Source organism: Osmia bicornis, chromosome 8 (assembly GCF_907164935.1).
Source record: "Osmia bicornis bicornis chromosome 8, iOsmBic2.1, whole genome shotgun sequence".
NCBI lineage: Eukaryota > Metazoa > Arthropoda > Insecta > Hymenoptera > Megachilidae > Osmia > Osmia bicornis.
This window is the reverse complement of record NC_060223.1, coordinates 8,215,374-8,233,519: the sequence shown is the minus strand read 5'-3', so window position 1 is coordinate 8,233,519 and position 18,146 is coordinate 8,215,374. Positions and strand designations below refer to the sequence as shown.

Sequence of the window (18,146 nt, the reverse complement as noted above, 5' to 3'; positions counted from 1 at the left end):
CGAAACGACGACTGGCAGAAAGAGATTCGTGATATTTTTAACGAAGCGTTTTACGCGAGTTGGCAAATGCCTCTACGGTTTTCGCAAAAAAAAAAAAAAGAATTTAGATCATTCGACGCGATATCGTTATCGAACAGCCACGTTCACTGATACGATACTCGCGAACGGCTAGCAGAAATCCGATCGATTTCCTAATTGGTATAACGCCTACGTTTCGATAAACTTGAATGCGGAGTTATTTCATCGTTAAAGTTACCACGTTAGCCGTGAAACTTGAACGTTTGATAAACTATCGCGATCGACGTAAAGACCGCGCAAATATAGACGCGAACGCATAGATAAGTATGACGCGACACTTTATCCGTTAAGGAAAATAATAAAGTCGAAGGAAAAATTGGATTCATCGGTTGGACACGCGTAAACGTGGAACAAGGTGCGCAGAGGGTGATGGCTCGTACAACGGAATCCGCCATTTCTCTCGGATAGTATGCAGGTCTATTTTCGACAAGAGGTTAAAATAGCCGAGCTTAAAGTTTCGCTAGACACTGTTAGTGAGCTGCCACCGCGTTACCAAAGGAATTGGGTCAGACATCAACGACAAAACAAGTATATCGAGAAAGGTTTCCCCGTTTCGATAGCGTTCTTCGATTACCGACCGATACCGATTCACCTAGCCTCTGCGTTTCCGTTTACACTTTCTAACTAGGTTCGTATATCCACCTGACGGTGCGTTCCAACGGCAAACTCAGCCTTGCCCTACACGTATCCGTTCGTTTGACCGCGGATCTAGGGTGGAAATTCGATCGGCGATGAAACGGAATTCGAAGACACCCTCGAATTTCGAGAAACTTTGTCCCGGTTGAAAACGACCGTGCGACATCCAACGTGCGAGAGCAGAAACAAGCGTTGTACGTATCGTCTAAATTTAAACGAGAGCCTCAAAGTGATTGCATAACCTGGCAACGAGTGCGTGCACCAACGAAACTGCGGAAGTTGGGGCTACCGGTGTACGCGTATGCTTTTTCGACGGGATCGGGGGATTCACCGCGACCGACGCCGCGTGGCTATGTTACCGTAGCCAAAGCGACGATCGATACCGATAACGCAACGTGAAAACTCCAAGAGGACAGTTACGCTCGTTGAGTTATGGCTCGGCGCGAAGGTCGACGCGTGGATCGAATTTGGTACGAGTGGACAAACCTGCTGGAACGGTGGCAACTGAAGCAAGTCCCTCTCTTCGGCGGCGGTAACTTCGAAGGTGGGCGCAGGTTGGGGCGGATATATGTTGCCCTTTCCGGGATAGGATGTACTCCTCCTGAACTTGACCGGACTGATGCAAGATGGATGAGCAGCCGGTCCCGGATGACCGGGAAACGTTGGACTCGGTTTCCTTCCCTGAAGTCCAGCAGCAGCCGCGACTGCTGCAGCGGCGTGCAGGGACGAGTGCAACGGGGGAAGGTTCGGTACCGATCTTCCGCGGCTCCACGGCGAAAGACCGGGACTCGCGACCGCGGCAGCCTGCGGTCCGGCTCCCCATTGTTGAGGGGCTTGCGGTCCACCGGACCAAGCCGCGTAACCTTTCGCCGGAAGATAAACCCCTGGATGGGTATTCGCTGTTGGTTGTTGTTGGTGTTGCTGCTGCTGTTGCTGCTGTTGTTGCTGCTGTTGATGTTGCTGTTGCTGCTGCTGTTGCTGCTGCTGTTGCTGCTGTTGTTGCTGCTGTTGCGCTGGCGATACTTGAAGACCGTGTCTACCTGTAGGAGCAGTGGTGGTACCGTGTTGTTGAGGGAAATTATGACTAGCTGTGATCGCGCGACGGGCGCCAGCCGACACGGTCGCACCAGCACCGGTAAACAAACCGGCCGGACCACCGGAAGGGAAATTTTGAAAGGCCCCGATCGAACCGTTGACGGGTAACGCGTGGAGACCGGTATCGTCCGGGGCAGACCAGAGGCTCGGTACCCGGCCAGCTTCCGAGAAACCCTGGAGGGTCGAGCTGGTGCTGCACGCGATCTCTTTCTCGCTAGAGGAGGGCGTCGTCGTCGCCGCGATAGCGATACTCTCGACCTCGACCACGTCCTTCGTCTTCTCTTGCCCGGCCACCGTGTCCAGGCCGGTGCTCGGCGACAGAGGCGCAGTTTTGCCACTGGCTTGTTTCTCGATTAAGAGGTCGTCCTGCATCGTTGACGTCGTTATGGTTACGGCTGTGTTGACGGTACTGGCGCTGCTACCGATCGACGACTTGCTCGTGCCGGACAGGCTGTTCGAAAAGAGACTGGTCGCGCTATAGTCCCCCATAAAGCACGGGGACCACTCAAGATTCGAGTAATCGTCGCGCGATACTCTGGTTCGAGGCTCGAGTTTCCTTCTACCTCGACGGGAACCGATCGTCTCTTCGATCCCGGTTCCTGATATCGTGTAAATCGAATTGGAATCGAATCGTTCCTACCGGTAGGAACGTCGTCGACCACAGCAGCTCCGTCGAGCAGAGCTCGCGAGACAACTATCGATCCACCGCGTACTCGTAAAAACACCCACGAGCCCCGGAAGCTGTGCGAACTACACCAATCTCTCTTTCGATTCTCTTCTTCTCCTCGTTTTCGCTCGATTTCCTCGTTTCTCCCTCGACCTTTTTCCTTCCCTTGCACGCGCTTCGATCCTACCCCGTCTTTCCTGACCTCACGCGTGCTCTCCTTTTTCTCTTTCTTTCTTCTCCACCTCCACCACCTCCACCTCCTCCTCCTCTCCCCTCTCTTTCACGCGGTAGCTCACCGTCTCTCCTTCTAGTATTAGCTCTAACCCTAGCTTTAGCTCTAGCTCTAGCTCTAGCTCTAGCTCTAGCTCTAGCTCTAGCTGTTGCTTCGACTTTTAACCACAGCCTTCAGCTTTAGCCCTAGCTCCTTATCTGGACACGACGATCCACTAATAATAACGTTCGAACCGATTAGATTACACCAACGTCGCGTCGCTTCCGTGCAATTCGGCAGCGACTTTGCTTCCGCAGCATTCTCCTCGTTATCGAGCGATCGTTCGCTCCACGAGCATCCTCATTGTTCGATGAGCAAAACCTCCCCGGTGAAACTGGTGCCCTGAAACGGAGGACCTTCCACCGTTAATCGAAGGTCGAGCGAGACTGTTTCCGGTGTTCACTCGCCCCCAGCGAACATAATCGGTTCCCTCGACGAACGGTGAGCCACTTGGAATGCTCCCAAATACGGGCCCGGTGCAACGCGACCTTCCCTCTTCCACGATGCGGTGGAAAAAAAAAGCCGAATCTCACGCACACGCACGCGTCGGAGCGCGCGGGCGATTCAGCTAGCAACCAAAAAAACACTCACACACTTGGCGAACAACTTGGCTAAAGAAGCAGCTTCTCGACGATCCTTGGTCCTTGCCGCGCACGCGGACACTACCGATACGTCACTAAACACAGCTCACCGACCAAACGGTTCCGCGATTCCTTTCCACCGACATCGGATCGCTACTGCCCGAAGGGCGCACTCGCGATCGACCAAACGATCAATCTCTTTTCGACGGACAAGCCAGCCGACGAAACGCGTCCACGAGAACGCGCACGGACCACTCGTCTACGCGAGGACACGGACACGACACGACACGACACGAGTTTCCTCGCGACGCGACCCCTCCGTTTGTCAGGGTTTTTCCTCTCCTATGGGCGTTCGCCAAGCTTACCACCTTGTCTCGTCTTCGTTCGATCTAGCGCCTCTTCCCATTGGCAGCTCACGTACTTTGCCCACTCGCGCTGCTACCGCACAACCTTCCCGTTCCCGTTCCCGTTCTTGCTCGGGCTATCGCTATCGTTCTCCTTCTTCTACTCGCTCTTTCTCTCTCTCACTCTCTCTCTCTTTCTCTCTCCTTATCTCGTATTCGCTCGCTCGTTTTCAGAACCGATACGGAGCAGCAGCGGTTCCTCCGCAAAGTCGCCTCGAGTTTCCCGTGACTCGGCAAACGCAGACTGGCTCGATTGCCAATCGAGCAGCCGGCTGACTGTTAGCTGTCCCTGGCTGCCTAGCTGCTAGCCGCACACGATCGGTGGCCAGGAGACCGCGATTCGACGACGCAGCTTCGTCGCTCTGCGTCGCGCCTGATACGATTCGTGCGTGGTGCCGACTTTTAGAACACTGTGGCCGTGCCGCGGCCCTCACCATACCCAGCCGTAGTCTCTCCGCGTACCCGTGCGCTCGGCGATCTTCGGCCGCCGCTTCGTCCTCGTCCTCGTCCTCGTCGACGTCGTCGTCGCTACGTCGCTGTTGCGTCGTGCGGCGACATCGGTCACGCACGCGCGTTCCCATCCGCGTTTTAGCCGCCGCCACCACCGCTACCGATAATCAGAGAAAACCTCCATAGCCATCCTCACCACCGTATTTCCCTTTGACCGACCCAACTATCTTCCCTTCTCCGGTTTCAATTACGCGCCCAACGCGCGCGCCTCGTCTTTTCCCTCTTCTGTCAGACGAGGAAACTAAATTGCATGCTCGGTCACTTACTAACCGAGACGTTTCTCTAATCTTCACCGACATAAACGAATATGCTCACCTGATTCGTTTTCACGTCGACCGGGTGTAGATCATCTTACAAAAGTTCGGTTCGTACGCTCTGATGTATCAACTGTACCTCCTTTAAAGTAAGGATTTTGCTGCGCGTATCTAAAAACCATAATTTCATGAATTACATGCTCACAATAATTGCAAAACGACAAAGAAAATATGTATTCCCATCGTTTTGCTTACTTTTAGGAAGTTCACTTCGGTTTCCACGCGCCTTTTGAAAACAGCACAGCTGGCTCCATCTGAGAATGAAAGACAAAATTGATAACACGGGGAAGAACCGAACTCCCTGTAAGGTTTCCTCGATGCTACTTTTCTTCGACAGATGGAGGAGTTAACTAATGAATCAGTGTGAACTAGTCTATTTGACGTTTCGAACAATAGCGAATAACGAATAAGTCTTCTATTCCAAACATTAAAGTTGTGCTTCGCTTAACAAAATGAACAGACTTTTCGGTCGAGCTAAGCCCAAAGAACCAGCAGCGAGTATCACCGATTGCATCGCTGGGGTAAAATTACATTTTATCTTCCCATTAAGCAGGTTATGTTACCATTCTACCTTGCTCGGAACGTAATTATCTTTTATGTTTTTTAAAGGTTGACAGTAGAGCAGACTCCACGGAGAAAAAGATAGCGAAATTGGACGCGGAACTAAAGAAATACAAGGATCAGATGGTTAAAATGAGAGAAGGTCCCGCAAAGAACGCAGTAAAGGCTAAAGCATTACGCGTTTTAAAGCAACGAAAAATGTACGAGGCACAGGCTGATAATTTACGTCAACAAGCATTTAACATGGAACAAGCAAATTACGCGACGCAAACGTTAAAAGATACTCAGACGACTGTGGTCGCTATGAAAGAGGGAGTTAAACAGATGCAGAAGGAATTTAAAAATATCAATATAGATAAGATAGAGGTATCTTTGGAGAAATATTTCTTTCTATATTCTAGCATTAAACGAGTACGTGCGTTCTAGGACCTTCAAGATGACCTGGCCGATATGCTTGAACAAGCCGACGAAGTTCAAGAGGCAATGGGTCGTAGCTACGGTATGCCAGAAATCGACGAGGATGAATTAGCTGCCGAATTAGAAGCTCTTGGCGATGATTTAGCCATCGATGAAGACACTAGTTATTTGGATGACGCTATCAAAGCACCGAACGCTCCGGATAAAGAACCGGGCGCTACCTCGGTCAGGAATAAGGTTTGTATCTATAACCGATGAATTTCAATCTAGCAAACACTTCCTCGTCGATGTCATTTCGATAATTACCCTGCTCATTACTGTAAAATCGTTTATTCTTTTTAGGACGGTGTCTTGGTCGATGAGTTTGGCTTGCCGCAAATACCAGCCAGTTAAAACATTATCGAACGATATAATTAACCACAGTGTTTATCGATATATGTACCTAAATAAGCTCGGCCCGTGGGAGACTTTGAAAAGCTTTTCGAAATGCCGTCTCTGTAGATAAACTTTCAAAGTATTAACAAAATTTTTCAACCGATCAACTATACACTTTTGCGCATTGCCAGTCTCTCGATCACTAACGCGATATTTCATTGTTGCCGATAGATATACTATTTTTATTCCATTGTGTTTAAGTTGTTAATGTATAGATCGAACTAATAAATAAAATTTATATGATTTAGGTTTTACTACCAAATTTGTTGTGACGTAATTAAATGATTTGCAGCCGTGATATACTCGTTGGTCTCTGATTTTCTAGTTCCGTGTACCGCGCGATCAAGTTCAATATGATCTCTTTGCTATTAACGAAATGTGCTTCTTCGAAACCACGTACTTGCGTGTAGTGATACACATGTGCCTGCAATGTAATTGTACTGTTTAAACAAATATTATCGTACACGTATAAACAATTATGATAGTTTATGATTATGAACATTACCTTCCTCTTGTATAACGTAACAAACTGTTTTATTATATTTTTAAACAACAAGGACATTGAGGAAGAGTTTAAAAGGCAGAGCAAAGATGTTGAATGCCCAGCTGGAGGTACAGAGCACAAACCTATCTTCATAGCATCTCTGCTCCATTCCGTGCACGTAATTTTCCGTTGAAATCTAAGAGATGTGACAGAAGTAAATTGTTAGTACTAGCCGTTGTAATCTTACATAGACCTCTTCCTCGTTACACGCACAAGCCACATACTTTTCAATGTTTCGTTTTAAATCGCTTATAAAACAGTTCCCTCTGACAATATGTGCGGCGCTTAATACTTTTGAACCGGCTTGTAGCGGATCTACTTTGATCAACTGATTATTCCGTGACCAGGCATCAGTGAATAATTCGTCGATTAATCTAAAAACAGAAATAGAGAAATCAATATTTGTTCCAAGTAATTTTATGTAATAAAATCAAGGAATAGTTAAGTACTTATGTACTTTGTTCCCTGGGTGGTGCACATTGAGGATCCGGTTAACGCTGTTGGGCTAACACTGCTAAATATGTACTGTAATTTCGGATAAGCAACAAGATTCGTCGCTATTTCATTCATATCCATATTTAAGCTACCAGGAAATCTGGATCCACTGAAATAAGTTTTCTTTCAACGTTTACTAATTATATTAATTATATCGAATTACATACCTAGTTAAATGGAGAAGCATGTTTACAATGATACTGTTCATGTCTTGAAATGGTTTACACGAAATATTATAGTTCAGCTGATTTATATTCTCTTTCTTTCTCAATTGTGCATTGCATATATCCAGGAGGGATGTGTTTTCTATAGGAAATACACATGTTGCATGTTCTATGAGTTCTTGTGTTGCTAACAGTGCATTGTAAGGTGCTGTAACAACATCTTGCATGGGTGTTGGATATATACAAGATACTAATCTGTAAAATCAACTACCAACATTGTACCAAAATAAGTATTTTTTAATTGTAAATAAAAAAGATAAATGGGAGTACCTATCTACTACTGGATAATTGTCAGCTAGTAATTTTAAAACAGCTGTTCCTAAACCAGAACCAGTACCACCTCCAAGAGAATGCAAAATTAGGAAACCATGTAGCTGTGAACATTTTTCTACTGTAAGTCTTATAGCATCCTCCAGTTTTTCATGATATTCATTACCATAAGTATGATAACCTACAGCCCTGAAAGTAATCCAACTTTTAGTTGGAAACCAAAACAGTTATCCAAATAAAGAATTACCAATTATTTCCACATCCTGGGTAATTAGTTACAGTGCATTTTTGATCAAACAAATCACGCAAAGGACCTCTCTTTAATCCTCCTACAACACTATCTTCCATATCTATTAATATAGCCTGAATAGTAGGAAGTTCATTATATTAATTTATTAAGACTACTCTGTTATTAGCTTGCCATAGCGCTATAAGAAGGAAAATAACTTACTCTGGCTTTGACTTTAGCTCTTCTCAAATCATTTACAGTCTTGAAACAAAAATCATGCCGATTATCGGGCACGAAAAAAAAGCTATGAAACGCGTCTGATAGATCGCTTAGATTTTTAATGTAATTTCGTTGTATCTTAAGTAAATTCACGCCAGTATTTGCAGTGTCTATCCCGTACTCGTGCAATGCCAGGGGCCAAAATGCTGAGCCAATTTGGTTTCCACATTGTCCAACTAAAATCGACATAAATGAATGTAACTTGTATTGAAAATGTTTAAATTAGTTTCGTGTAAATATACCTTGTATTGTAATAAACTGGCTCATTAAGAATTTTTATATGTTTTAATATTATTGCTATCCTCCGTACTCCTTTCATTCCAACTTCCAAGATCATAACGTATTTTCGAATCATCCAACACAAGTGAAACTAGCACCTCTATCGGAGTAGATTTCGGCCATAATTACGAGAAGAATACATCAGATGGCAGGAGTTAAGCTGAAAAAAGAAAAAAAACGAACAACATTAGTGTAATAACTTTGGATAAGTTGAAATTTTGAAACTGACGTTTAGTGCGCAATGATGTATACATAATGATTGTACGTTTACAGGAGGTTTTATCGTAAAAGAACTGATATTATACAACTAAAGGTGACGTGTAATAAACAGGAAAATTATTTTAACAGTTGCTGAAATGACGGAACATTCGGTACCATCCGATATTTTAGACGATTTAAGCAGGTTAGCTTTTATTAATTATTCTTTTAAAGTATCATTCGTTTCTTATTAATCCGAATATCTTGTTTTCAGTCGATTTATTATCAACGTTCCGGAAGAAGAAAGGAAAGATTTGGTTCGGATATGTTTTCAAATTGAATTAGCTCACTGGTTTTATTTAGATTTTTATTGTACCGATGAAAATCCGAAACTACGACCATGTAGTATGCGGGAATTCGCCACTCATATCTTTCATCACATACCATTTTTAAAACCACATGTAGCTAACATAGATAATATTCTTGATCAATGGAGAGAATATAAACAAAATGTTCCAACATTTGGAGCAATTGTATTAAATGAAGATTTAACAAAAGTATTACTTGTTCAAAGTTACTGGGCAAAGAGCAGTTGGAGCTTTCCCAAAGGTAAAGTCAACGAAGATGAAGATCCATCCCACTGTGCTGTTCGAGAGGTGTTAGAGGAAACTGGTTTTGACATTTCAAATTTAATAGATGAAAACGAATATATAGAATCAGTGATAAATGAACAATTGGTGAGATTGTATATAATATCTGGTGTACAGAAGGACACAAAATTTCAGCCAAAAACGAGAAAAGAAATAAAAAATGTAGAATGGTTTTCTTTAGCTGACCTACCCAACAATAAAAAAGATATGACACCAAAAGTAAAAACAGGAGTTGGTCCTAATGCATTTTTTATGGTTATCCCTTTTGTAAGGAGAATGAGACGTTGGATACAAGAAAAACATTTGAGAGAGAAAAATGTAAATACTGTTAGAAGACACAGACACAGATCTCTTGGAGATGTTGAGACTGTTTCAAAAAATAAAAGACAACAGCAATCACTTTCCCATTTCATTCAAGTAATTAAGCTTTCATTGTGGATTGCAATAATATGTATTTGTAAGGATCATTAATGAGTATGAATTATTTTCAGAATGATATTGCCAGTTTTAAAGACGTGAAAAACTTTCGACAATCTAATACATCACCCGCGCGAAATCGTCGCGGTATATACGATAACAAAAATGTCATATCAAAAGCGGCAATTAAACGTAATTTATTTGGGGAACAAACTGAAGATGAAACAGCCATTCTTGCTAAACAATTAACGGACAGTCCGCGAGGTCAACAGCCGTGCACATTTTTAATGGACCCTGCTATTCAGTCGGTGAAGTGCAACGATTTTAGCTACAAAGCACAAGCTTCGACAAACGAAGTAAAAGGTTGCGTTTCAAAATACAATTTTCACTTCCCCGACTATAATTTAAGCTAAATAATAAAAATAATATTTCCTCTTTCAGATCAAGCATCGGATGATCTTGAAGATCGTGAATTTTTTAAAGGAAATATAAAATCTTTGTTATTTGACAAAGCTACAAACAAATTACAAACAGATTTAAAAACGATACCTTCCCCGTTTATGATAATGAATCGTAGGTCATCGCGCTTTCTTTCTGATAATTATATGGAAACTCAACAACGTTCTACGGAACTAAGTTCAGTGATTTGGGCGCACTTTAAGTTCGATAAGGAAGCAATACTTAATTGTTTATAAAATTTTATTAAAAAGGTTTTGACATAGGTGATCAGTGGAAGAGAGCGATGGTGGCAAAAGGGGTTGAAAAAGCGTAATACTCGATGAGTTTATACTCGTATTTGTACTAAATATAATTTTAAATATTTGTGATCTCAGTAGTTTCTTATCAATCTGTACTTTGTTTTCAACTGATTTTATCAAATACAATGATGATATAACAATCAGACCATTACTAATTTATAATGACTACTAGGTAGTTAAATTCTTTTTTTTTCTTCTTTTTATTATCATGTACAGTAATTAAACAACTTCCGCGTTTATAGATTATGCTACAAAAAATGGCAATAAATCCCGTTTTCAGCATGAAAGTTATACCTTTATTTTACAAGTACTTATTTTTGATATAACAGATTGGAATTGTAAATAGCTGATAAAAACATGCTGAGGAGCATTCATTATCCGCGGATTGTAGATATACACGATCGAAATTTTATTTCCTACTTTAAATGGCATCACATATGTACATACATTGAATGTTTAATAAGCCATAAAAAGCTGATTAAAACATTGTATCTATTTGTTGCAAAATAAAAATTTGTTTTCCAAATAATGTGGTATAATTGTTAAAAATCTGTACATTCATTTAGGTAAAAAAATACGAGAGATCTTAAAGTCTAATTTGTCACTTGAAGATAATGAAATACACAAAAATAATTAACGTAGGAATGACGATAAAACACGCTACTTTTTTAAGAAAAGGAGTTCCTACACTTCGCACGCTTTTAATAATCTCGTTATTTAATGCAAAGACCATTTTACTTTCTTCAATAAGTTTATTCTTTGTATCATCATCTAAGGTTTCAGCAATCTTATTCATTGTATCTCTCATCTGGTGTTTCAGCTCATAGATATTACTGTTTGCAAAGCTTGTAACATTATTACCATTTGTTTCAGAATCCTTTTGGGGTAAAATCTTTTGCATAAGCTGTCTCTTTTTACGTAAAATAATTCCACCGCTCAAAAGACCCATGTACAAATGATAAATATATGCTATCAGCAATGTTGGATCTTTATTCTCTATCTCTTGTAGATGCATTAGATATTTGGCAACACTCTCCCTGAAGTTAATAATAATATTTTATTTCATTTGTACCCCTAAAACTTTATACAACACCTGTGTATTTTTAATATAGAAACATACCTAGGAGTATAATCGTTTGTCCACTCTTTTCCTAAATAAAAATCAAGATCTTGTTTAAAAGCTTCTGTACGACAAAGTTCATCATGGAAAAATAATCCTACATTGGTGTTCTTTAATCTGACCATTGCACATTCCAAGTATCGGAAAATTTCATAGAAGACCAACAGACCATCTGCCCATACAGAGTCATCGAAAAATCCTGTTTAAGATAAACATTTAACAACTATAATAGGACACTCTGTCTTGATACTTAGAAATATGGTATCAAAGAAGGTGGAACCTTTTTTATAAATATAAATGTAATGAGGTTAACCTATACTGTATAATATTATTACGAGCAACCGAGAAGTGGAAAGTTAAGTGCACGTATAATTGATCTTACCAAACGCTAATTTTGCATTCACTAAAGTGTCACTAATTTTATGAACTTCCCTCGTGGCTTTTCGCATTTGTTTACAAAACGTATCTTCATCTTTGCTCGACATTTCAGAGCAGAATTAAAAATGTTACGTCTATATAAATACTTGTATCGTTTTACTTTGTTCTTTATTAATTCATTATACTTTTGAACTGATCAAATAGCTGCGAATGTGTTGAGCCGATGAGAGCACCTCTGACCGCTCCTCTGACATTTGCAACCTACTTGCAACATATACAATACATCGACGGAGAAATAGAACGTCACGTGATCGAGAAAAATTAGGTGTTACGAATTTGAAACGAAACTTAAATTAGAACGACACCGTGATTATACAACGATTATACATCATGTTAACACCTTCCGTGCGAGACAATTTTTCAAAGTTCACCTTTGCGTGATTCTACCTAGAGGGCATCTAAAAGCACCCTTAAAGGGGGTAGATTTAGATGGTCTCTCCTGGTAGCTCTCTGACAGGGGGTAGATTTAGATACCGTGTTTAGGTCGGCTGTTTGTCTAATGCATTTTTGAAACCAGCAAGTTAATTTTTGAAACAAATAAATAGTAGAATGATAGCGTTAGTCGAGTTCTATTTCCTTGCTTCACCTTACTTTGTCTTTCTACTTACGATCATGTACATCGCAGGAAGAGATGCCTTTTTATATTTTAATTTAATTTGCGAGATGAATTTCTTTACTTCAAACGAGAAATAAAGTAAAAGAAATAAAAACGAGGAAATATAAAAAGAAAATTTCTTGGAATGCAACGCTAAGCTACCATGTTATAAAGTGTGACAAATAGCAAAGATTAAGAAGACAAAGAAGCACAGGAGTGATTAAAAGTACTACTAAGATATACGAGTAACGGAGGTGGTATGCTGTTTGCAGTGGTTGGCAGGTCTCTGCGGATACGTGGATTTTCTATGACACGGCTATACACGGTCTGTGTATATTGTAAGTGGCTGCGGTATTCGGCTAGTCAGATCGATGAGATGCCGTCGTCGTGGCGCCTCGTAAACGCCCAACTCCAACGTTTTCGATAAACTTGCTCTTTTCGACCCATCATTGTTCTTTAATACATGTACATCTCCACATAGATAATACTATGAAACTCTACCAGATAGTGGACCTCATAAGTATAACAAGAAATAAGCATTGATGTTGAAAACAAAACGACCGTTACTAGATTATTGTGCCATTAATATTCGATCGAAACGTAGAAAATGTAACAAACGAAGTTTTCGATGAAATTTCAAACGGCCAGAGAAAGTAGGTGGTTAAAGAACAATTGGTTAATGCTGGTTATTCAGACGTTAGAAGAGGCGCAGGAGAAGCTGCTTTATCGCGGATGAGGAATTTGAAATCTGTTAAAAGGAGGCCAAGAACGTTGTAGCTGCTAAAAGTATCATTTTAAAAACCGTACTACTAAATATGGACTGTGAAATCTTTAATTAGTATGCTCGTTGCATCAGAAAACAGTTGAATTTGAAGGATGCACTTGAATGCAGTTCGTATTGCAAATGCATATTTTCAAATATAATGTTGCCAGTTCGAATTGTTTATTATTTCGACATTAATGGGTTCACTGAAACACGTGCACACTGTACGGATGTAACGCGTGCACCCAGAACGTCATATGTGTTGCAGCGACGCGACACGACGCGTCGCGACGTCTTGCGTGAATGCATTTACCTACGTCACCGCACGCAGGTACGTAGAGCAAGGTAGCAGGAAGTACAGGGATACATCGTCATTAAGACGACGAGGAGATAGTATCGAGACTCGAAGAGATGCTATATTTTGGTTTCTGATATTCTCGACACGGTTAGTAAGGGGCACCGGTCAATACTAGCGCCGCGCACTATGGCCAGCGACGTGAAAATTTGAACTCGTACCCTGATCACATACGTATATTGATGGAAATGTATAATAAAACAGGTACCCGACGATGGGAACTCTGAATAATAAACGGAATATAAATTTCTTATTTCAAGAAATTAAATTATACCACTTTTCCGACACTCTGGTTACTATTTCTTCTTAATCCTCTTATTTTTTTAATTGAAAATGAAACAAGTATGCCTGTTTACGGAAAATTTCTTAAATTTGTTGTTCTACTTTGAATGGTTCTCGAAAGAAAATTAAAAGTGACGTTTGATAAAAGTTTTACGACGAGAACCAAGAAGAAGGTCAGAAGATATTTGTCATAATATTCATGAAATACGAGTGGTTTTTGAAAAATTAGAACATAAATGTCCCAGTAACGGGGTACGAATGTCACGTAAGCACAGGACTGGGGATCTTGCGATGCAATGCGGCAATCGAAAAATTTCAGCAAATCGATAAATCGACTTTTTTTCGCAAGTCCTGTTTTTTATCACGTCATTACTTTTTTTTATTGCCCTCTTTCTTATTACTATAAAACTATTGCATATATTATATATATTATTTAATTAAAACATAACATGATAATCTTGAAATAAACGACTTATATTTATTAAAATATTCATTATTTTTCAAGATACAATCCATTACGTAATTCATGTAAGTATAAGTATAAGCATAAACAACGATTTTACGTCAAGATAAGTTGTAGCATTTTCGAGATAAGATCTCTGCTCCTTTAAAAACAGGGATATTTCTGTAATAGCCAGTCGAGAATGTAGCTATTTTGTCCTGCTTCTTTAAACAATTAGTAACGCTATTTAACGCTAATTAAGGATGATTTGAGACATTCAGTATATAAGTGTGAAACCATTTATAAGTAGAATGCTTTCTAAATGTGATCGATACACGCGGTAAATGTTATATATAAATTTACGAAATGGGCTGCTGCAGACAATAAGTTTCTGAGAAAATCCTCTATTACGAAAGAGTTTATTGATCCCGCGTTAAACCGACGGCACAATTGTTTGCTTCGGTTGACGTTTTTCCTCTTTTGCTGCCATTACGAAGCCAAACGTTCAGAATAAGTTGAAAATTAAAACGGAAACAAATATCTTCTTCAACTACTTAAATTGGTTCACATCGGAGGATGAAAAATTCGAATCCAATTACGAATTTTTCCTCTAATGCAATTACCTCAGTATATGATACTTTTCTACGCTCATTCGATTTCTAATAAATAAATAAATTTCTCGAAAGACACGTCGGAGATTAGATCTCGTGGAAAGAAAGGAAAAAAAGATTATCTGAACGGATAAATCGAAGGCGTAGAATTACGGGCACAGATTCTTACTTTCCGCATTGCGACAAATTTATATGATAAGCATTCATCAGTTTATCGTACCCTGTTCATTTCTCCGTTACGTGTTTAATTTCCCAAGCACGTTGAACATTAATATTAACAAGATGCACGGTGGTTACATCTTACAGTTAACGAACAGTGCAAATAAATGTCGGACATTAAATACTCGCGTTGATTCGATTCGTTTCTACGAAAGCTGTTTAAAAAGTTGTTGAAAAACTTGGTGGACAGAAGGTGCATAGGTACAATCCCATGGTGTATCGGTAATTAAGATGGGAGGAATTGGAATTTGTTAATTTGGGACAGTAAGCCGGCCGGCGCGGGGCATTCGGCTTGGCTCGGAGTGGCATGGCGGGCTAACAGGCAAAGCGTATCGCGTGCTTTTCATCCGGTCATTATTTCACCTCGTAACATTTTCTCCTAAATGCCTGCTGCACCCGTACTGCAGAGTGCGACTCGAACCTCTCTTCGTTTTCCCTCGTTTCCGGTACGAGTCCTTTTCCTCCGATACCGGCGTTTTCTGACGTCGCGCCGCGCCGGCCGGCTTGCCGTCCGTGTCAGTCAGTCAGTCAGTTATACATACACGTACACACATGCACGAGACATGCATGCACATGATTCGATGCATATGTGAAGCAGTGCATGCAGTGTGTACGCGTATGTGCCGATGTAAATGGGATCTATGTACTTACTTACATTGCGACTTTTCGATGACGCGGCGATGTAGCCGCGCATGCTCTTATCTACATAGGTATAGGTGCATTTACCAGGATGCAGGTGTATGCGGGAGGTGTATACTTGTATCAGTGTGTAAATGGTGGATGTGGATCGACGAAACGGTGGTAGGAAAGAGTTTAAAGTGCGCGAGTTGGAGTAAAATCGAGGCGACGCGCATCGCTAGTGGGGATACTGGAAGTTAGATAAGAGAAGGGGTGGCTTGCGTGGCAGCAACTCAGGATATCGCAAAGTTGGTCAGAGAGCCGGCAGCCCGCAACGCGAGTGTTTGCTGCCGAGTTGATTCGAGTTTTGCCGTCGATTGTAACGTTAGGGAGAAAAAGACATTCGTATAACGTAAGAGGAAACTCGTCACGACGAGACACATCATTGCGTTCCGTCAGCTTCGTATCCGGTTACGTTTTTCTTAGTGTCGCTTGTGTCGTTAAACGATCCTCTTCCGGCTCCTTTTTGCCATTTTATTAGCAACACGGTTCCCTGTCGCTCTCCTGTTCCACTATCATTGCCCCTGTTTTGCTTCCACTTTAAACTTCGCGTCTCATCTCCTCTGCTTCTTTCAACGTAACGCGCGCCACGTACGAGAGGGCAGAGATTAATCGGCTGCAGGGAATCGAACGAGGTAGAACGTCTTTTACATCTTCTCCTTTCTCCCGCTTTCTTTTCATTCGATCAACAACGTATTCTTCGAAGGATTACAGTTTCCGTGGAGGAAAAAAAATTGCTGGGATATCGAAAAGTCCGAGTCGCGAGTGAACGTACCGCTGTCACTGCCGCTGCTATCGCTGCTGCCGCGTAAAGAGGTAAGCGAACAGTAGATGCATTTTAGAGTAGTTTCTATAATCGTCATCGAAAGTCGGTGAAATGTTTGATTTGCGATTTTCAGAATCATCCTGTGTATAGATTTTCCTATCGGTCGTATGCGTATTCGGGTGGTCTGCAGGAGGGGGTTGTTACTAGGGGGTAGACTGCAGTGCCGACACACAGTGGGGTGTCGCCTGAAACTGATGTATTCTAATTTCGAACGTTCGTACTGTCGTGTCGTGACAATTGCTTTCTTTTCTGATTTTTCATTATTGCGAAATTGACAAAGGTTGGAACGAGAAATAATATTTTATAAATAGTATTTTTCTCATTCTTGTGTCCTTTTAGTAAGATCGTCCTTTGAATCTTATCGATCCATAATTTTTTTTTTTTTTTTTAGTTGGATCATTGAACGGTCGTATCGTAATCGATAATTAAGAATAAACATTTTATGTCCTGTTTTCTAGTTGGTTAGCCAGAATTTGGATCAATGATCTAAGGCCGTGCAGAGAAGCTCGGGTCCTGCGCAATTGGACGGTAGGATATAGCCCTACCGCCTTTCAGGGAAAGGGACGTGCAAATCCTGCGCAATACTCAACGCCAACATTGTCCGCATGAAATCGCGGTGAGACAACCCGGTGACTTTCTCATAGAAGATTTTCTTCGAAAGTTTGTTGCTTCGGTAAGATTCAGCTGTAAAAATAGCCTGTTTTCGTTGCTACTAATCCTCTTGTAATTGTACGATATTTAATGCATTATATAACATACAATATACATATATATATTCATTTTTCATGTAGCGAATGTACGCGCGCGCGCACACACACACATTCACGCATAATTAAACGATTGGTATCAGGTGTAATTTGTTAATATTCAACTGTTATCTAAAAATTGTACGCACGTTATGACATCGGTGGATCGTTCAAAATTATCGTCACCGATTAGTTAAATCATTGGAATCATCGCGAGGTGGTGTAGGGTAGACTGTCGGTGGATCTTTAATAAATTGAGCAACAAGTTAAATATCAGTTGTTATCGATAATTTAACAAGGAATAAATTGTTTATCGTACCAACGATAAATTTATAGAATAATTTCTTTTAATAAACCGTGTCTTATAGATTCGCGTGCGCGACACCCCCTTCTCACGTGTATTAATGAGTTAATTAAAATAAGTTGAAGAATAAGTGAAACAGGATGTCATATGTCAGACATAGAATGTAAGAAGCGACAGTAGGCAGGATTTTCGGAGAAACTTTCATAATTGCCGGGAATCATCGATTTTACGCCGATGATATTTTATTAACGAGCGATTTCGGTATCTCGACAGGTGGTCCAATATTGTAATAGTTTGATTGCTATTTAATTAGACCATAAAAATAAGAATCGGTCATGGTAAATCAGAATAATACATGCATAGTATCTTTCCTGTCGTTTCCGCAGCCATGAGCACTACGGACCCTACCGGTGAAGGAGGAGGAGGAGGAGGAGGCGGAGGTGGAGGAGGTGGAG

The 18,146-nt window shown here is 41.2% G+C and overlaps 4 protein-coding genes and 1 long non-coding RNA gene across 6 annotated transcripts in view; 3 read left to right on the top strand and 2 right to left on the bottom strand.

Annotated features, from left to right (window-relative positions):
* LOC114873743 (cytoplasmic polyadenylation element-binding protein 2) overlaps nt 1-4,837 on the bottom strand; it is a 39,739-nt gene extending 34,902 nt beyond the window's left edge. The window contains exons 1-2 of the mRNA XM_029182386.2: nt 4,752-4,837; nt 1,201-4,667 (exon numbers count right to left, since the gene is read on the bottom strand). Of these exons, the coding sequence (XP_029038219.1) occupies nt 1,201-2,298 (1,098 nt within the window). The 5' untranslated portion in view covers nt 2,299-4,667; nt 4,752-4,837. The remainder of the gene's footprint in view (nt 1-1,200; nt 4,668-4,751) is intronic.
* A 78-nt stretch (nt 4,838-4,915) lies between these two features.
* LOC114873747 (charged multivesicular body protein 5) lies at nt 4,916-6,212 on the top strand. The gene is made up of 4 exons (XM_029182390.2): nt 4,916-5,077; nt 5,166-5,483; nt 5,544-5,771; nt 5,877-6,212. Exons 1-4 carry the CDS (start codon nt 5,009-5,011, stop codon nt 5,925-5,927), a joined length of 666 nt encoding a protein of 221 aa, XP_029038223.1. The 5' UTR covers nt 4,916-5,008; the 3' UTR covers nt 5,928-6,212.
* Nucleotides 5,849-11,904, bottom strand: LOC114873744 (tubulin epsilon chain-like). The gene is made up of 10 exons (XM_029182387.2): nt 11,815-11,904; nt 8,253-8,449; nt 7,954-8,186; nt 7,750-7,865; nt 7,503-7,691; nt 7,176-7,427; nt 6,971-7,117; nt 6,738-6,887; nt 6,475-6,649; nt 5,849-6,393 (listed from the first exon to the last, which is right to left on the bottom strand). Exons 2-10 carry the CDS (start codon nt 8,275-8,277, stop codon nt 6,247-6,249), a joined length of 1,434 nt encoding a protein of 477 aa, XP_029038220.1. The 5' UTR covers nt 8,278-8,449; nt 11,815-11,904; the 3' UTR covers nt 5,849-6,246.
* Nucleotides 8,404-10,906, top strand: LOC114873745 (m7GpppN-mRNA hydrolase). 2 transcript variants are annotated; one of them, XM_029182388.2, is made up of 5 exons: nt 8,404-8,481; nt 8,563-8,692; nt 8,762-9,554; nt 9,629-9,917; nt 9,996-10,906. In XM_029182388.2, the coding sequence occupies exons 2-5, from the start codon at nt 8,646-8,648 to the stop codon at nt 10,247-10,249; spliced, it is 1,383 nt and encodes a 460-aa protein (XP_029038221.1). In that variant the 5' UTR covers nt 8,404-8,481; nt 8,563-8,645; the 3' UTR covers nt 10,250-10,906. The 2 variants fall into 2 exon arrangements, with proteins under 2 accessions (XP_029038221.1, XP_029038222.1); XM_029182389.2 differs by having other exon boundaries at nt 8,458-8,550; nt 8,638-8,692.
* Nucleotides 11,905-15,990: 4,086 nt separating the features above from the next.
* LOC114873748 lies at nt 15,991-18,137 on the top strand. The gene is made up of 4 exons (XR_003788984.2): nt 15,991-16,450; nt 16,522-16,631; nt 17,100-17,314; nt 18,078-18,137. It is a non-coding gene; the product is annotated as an uncharacterized LOC114873748 (long non-coding RNA).
* Nucleotides 18,138-18,146: the final 9 nt, after the last annotated feature.